This window comes from Wolffia australiana, chromosome 10, assembly GCF_029677425.1.
Source record: "Wolffia australiana isolate 7733 chromosome 10, ASM2967742v1".
Classification (NCBI taxonomy): domain Eukaryota; kingdom Viridiplantae; phylum Streptophyta; class Magnoliopsida; order Alismatales; family Araceae; genus Wolffia; species Wolffia australiana.
Window position 1 is genome coordinate 5,390,627 of NC_135844.1, and position 3,908 is coordinate 5,394,534.

The following is a 3,908-nucleotide window of genomic DNA, read 5'->3' on the forward strand; positions in this document are numbered from 1 at the left end:
AGATATTTCAGTGAATCTTTCAAGTCATATCTTCCAAATTTAGCACTGGTAATGTGAAGTCCTAAACTAATAGATTAAGACTATAACAGACTTTTGAGGATGAATGATCAACATGCTACTTTTATTATGGACTTAGTTGTCTCTAACCAGAAGTGGTGTTATAATTACCCTTTATCTCGTGCTCCTGATTGAATAAGGAGAAGAAGATTTTCTGTTAGAGAACAAAAAGTTCCATCATTTGGAGAAGTCAAGGACCATTTGCATCTGATATCAGGCTGAAAATAAAAGGTAATTATAGTTTTGAAGAATTTACATAAAACTTTTCAAATGATCTGAGATTTTTTCCATATTCTAGACTTTTTTACAAGAGTTCATTCTTCCTACTGGGGAAAGTTTTTCAACCTTCCAATATGTATGTTTCTCCACCTCTCTCTAGTACTTAATTTTGGCGTAGTTCATTTCATTTTTTTTTCTCTCGTTTCCTGATCGTGTAAAAAACTAAAGGAAATATTGACGAAATAACAGCAAATAGTGAGCCAGCTCACCCGGGCACTGATATCAAACATAAGAGACAATTCTATAGATGCAAGCTCATTATTCACTTATTCCCTCCCTCTAAACGTCAGACATTGACAACGAGTCATATTTCCTTAAATGTGAATTTATGAGCAGAAGTGACGGAGCGAAGGGGAAATGAAAATAAACATTTGAAAGAAAGTTGGAATTAGTTATTTGATAAAAAATTGAATCGAAATTGCTTCAAATGAACAGGGCAGCAGACCCTATTACCCACACATAATGATACAAATATTATTGGATAACCATATCTAAATTACAAAAGAGTTTCAATAAGTTATAAGCATCACCCTCCCAGAGCATGGATGTTAATCTTCATATTCTGCTACTAAACAGCACATTCCAAAGTTCCATGAAAAAATAACAGTCTGTGCCTGAAAAAATATATAATGCAATCTGTCCCAACAATCGTCTTGAGGAGCTTGGATTTACAGGAGCTAAAAAGAAACAGAATAAACAACGATAAGAATTAGTGATATGTTTTGCATGAGTTGACCATACTTTGTACAAGATCTTTGATTAGGCATTTATGGCGCAGAGTTCAGTTTGTTGCAGACATGATTCTTCTTGGGATAAACACCAGCTGACATGCATTATGCCACCAACTGACCAAACATATCAGAAGTTGAGACCAATAAAATAATCAAAAGTTGGAAGAATCAAATCTGGGCTCATAAAAACAGATCTGACTGTTACACATCTGAAGAGCACACCCTGTAATCCAAGACCAAGACTTCTTGTCCACATCATAAACTAACCCCTTCCCTTGGTTCCAAGTAGTAAAGCATATCAAGTTATCCTGACCAAAGCACTCAAATCTTTCAGCAGCTAATCTCAAAAGAGCCCTAAAATGCTTTGGTGGCATCCTATTAACTTCCACCCACACTGTTCTATCATGATCCAGTTCCCAAATTCTCATACTCTGCAATGTACTGTACAATCCAATCCTGCCCACCAAGAACAACCTCTTCCGAGGCCCAGAAACCAAGTACCCGTCAAGCAATGATCTTGGAAACCTGGCCGGTATATGCTCCCATCGGCCAGAATCAACCCGATACATCATCAAACCAAGAGGGGAGATAGTCTCTAGATAGAGCCTGGAGTCACAGAAAGCCATCTTCGAGGAGAAGATGCTCACAGCTGGCATAATCTGATTGACCGACCAGCGGTCGACTTTCGAATCGTAGACCTCCGTCGGAAGCGGTTCATACACGTCACTCACTGCAATAACCATGAAGGATTTGTCCTTCCTGTCAGCCACCATGATCATTTGCCTTTGCTGATTATAATGCATCAATGGCAGCAGCTTCCATTCCTGGGTGAGAGGATTGCAGATGATGACTCTGAAAGTCGGCCCTTCGTAACCGGAGAGGCAAATAAGGCTGCCCGAGGAGCTCACTAAGAACAAGGCCCAGTCAGGTAGGAATCCAGATGGCATCCTGTACCATGACTTGAGAGAGAAACTGAAGACAGAGAAATGGCGCGTTTGTGAGTTCCTCCAGAAGGTGAGGAGGCAAGGACCATGAGAATGAACTTGGGAGTGGAATCTCAGAAATCTCCTGTCGTTGAGAATAGAGTTCCATCTTTTGCAGACGGAACGCATTCGAAACAGCAGAAACGGAGGAATTCGGGCGAGAACCTCTGTCAATAAATCGTCTGGGAGAGTAGCCCAAATATCATTTTCCATTTGTACATCTATCTGGATGATCTTGGCGAATGTTGGCATGGTTTCCTCTTCGTCGAATCCCCTCGGCTTCGTCTTTGCAACTTTCTGTCGTGACGGGCTGGTGTTCCTCATCGGACTTCTCCCGCTGCCTGTGGACTGTTTTAGGGCAGCATTTTCTAGGAACATGGAGTTGATCACAGATGCGGATCCTATTTGGGCATCTCTGATCATCCTCACGAGAATTTCAAGCATGTCAGATAGCACAAGTTCATTAAATGGTTATGTGCTTCGATTTGATAAGCTACTTGGGTTTATAAATGACAATTTGCCGAAAGATGAGGAACATCTGAAAATAAAAAATCGACCATCATGAAATTAAGAGAAAATAGACGAGGGAAAAAAATTGGAATGAGTCTGTAATTAGATATTGGGAAAACGATGATCAATAGCTGTGGTATTGCACTACATTGAAGCACATAAATGTATGCAGTTGAGCATTAAATCGTCATGCGATTCAGTTTCGTACGCTATTTGAGTGTATAAATAATAGTTTTGCGATAGATGGGAAACATATGAAACTTATATAGATTATGCCAACGGACGAAACTTGGAATTTTTAAATCTATTCTTAGAATAATTAACGAACAATGATCGATCCCACAAAGATCGATCCATCGGGAAAACTAAACCGATCAAGAACACCAACCCCCAGATCGACGATCAATCGGAAATAGAATCTCTGATCCCAAACGAGAAACTTGAAAAGAACAGATTTTTCCTGCAACCCAGGCGAAACAACAGAAATAGAACGGATTATACAGCAAGACCCACTTCAATCTCTTTCTCCCAAACCCAAATCGGAAGACAAGGAAAACAAGAAATGCATCGATGGAGTTGCTTATACCTTGTCATTGGCGATGGCTTCTCTATCCTGAAAATGGAAATGGGTTGCAGCAATAAGAACATCGTCCTCCCCCCCTTGTTCGAGAATTTGACAAGCGAGAAGCTGGAGATGGCGATGGGGAAACAAACCCATTTAACCAAAATCGCATTTTTTCGATGGCAAAGCTCGAACATAGGAAAGAGATTGAACAGGAAGAGACAAACTCCCTTCACAAAATATAAATTAGCCGTGTGTCCTTTTTGGGGGAGCAACTGTTTGAAATATCAATATTTTTCTTCCCATTTGTGTAAGAATCTATCGAGAAAATAAGGGAATGTCACAGACCGGCTTTAGGGAAAACCTAAACCTATACCTGAAGTTTGGTCTGGTCTCAGTCCGAACAAGGATCGATCATGTGTAGTCTCGGTCCGGTTTTAGCAAAAACGTAAACCTATACTTGAAGTTCCGTCCGGTCTCAGTGAGGTCAACGATCGGTCATGTCTAGTTTCGGTCCAGTTTTAGCAAAAAGGTAAGCCTATACTTGAAGTTTGGTCCGGTCTCAGTGAGGTCAAGCAACGGTCATGTCTAGCCTCGGTCTGGTTTTAACAAAAACCAAAACCTACACTTGAAGTTCGGTCTGGTCTCAGTGAGGTCAAGGATCGGTCATGTCTAGTCTTGTTCCGATTTTAGCAAAAATGTTAACCTTTACTTGAAGTTCGGTCCGGTCTCAGTGAGATCGAGTATCGATCATGTCTAGTCTCGGTCTGGTTTCAGCAAAAATGT

At 40.6% G+C, this 3,908-nt stretch overlaps 1 protein-coding gene across 3 annotated transcripts; it reads right to left on the bottom strand.

Moving 5' to 3' along the window:
• Nucleotides 1–799: 799 nt before the first annotated feature.
• On the bottom strand, nucleotides 800–3,334 carry LOC144708650 (Galactose oxidase/kelch repeat superfamily protein). Of its 3 annotated transcripts, XM_078582066.1 has the most exons (3): nucleotides 3,147–3,275; nucleotides 2,949–3,020; nucleotides 800–2,588 (listed from the first exon to the last, which is right to left on the bottom strand). In XM_078582066.1, exon 3 carries the CDS (start codon nucleotides 2,492–2,494, stop codon nucleotides 1,220–1,222), a length of 1,275 nt encoding a protein of 424 aa, XP_078438192.1. In that variant the 5' UTR covers nucleotides 2,495–2,588; nucleotides 2,949–3,020; nucleotides 3,147–3,275; the 3' UTR covers nucleotides 800–1,219. The 3 variants fall into 3 exon arrangements, with proteins under 3 accessions (XP_078438192.1, XP_078438190.1, XP_078438191.1); XM_078582064.1 differs by lacking the exon at nucleotides 2,949–3,020 and having other exon boundaries at nucleotides 800–2,465; nucleotides 3,147–3,334; XM_078582065.1 differs by lacking the exon at nucleotides 2,949–3,020 and having other exon boundaries at nucleotides 3,147–3,287.
• Nucleotides 3,335–3,908: the final 574 nt, after the last annotated feature.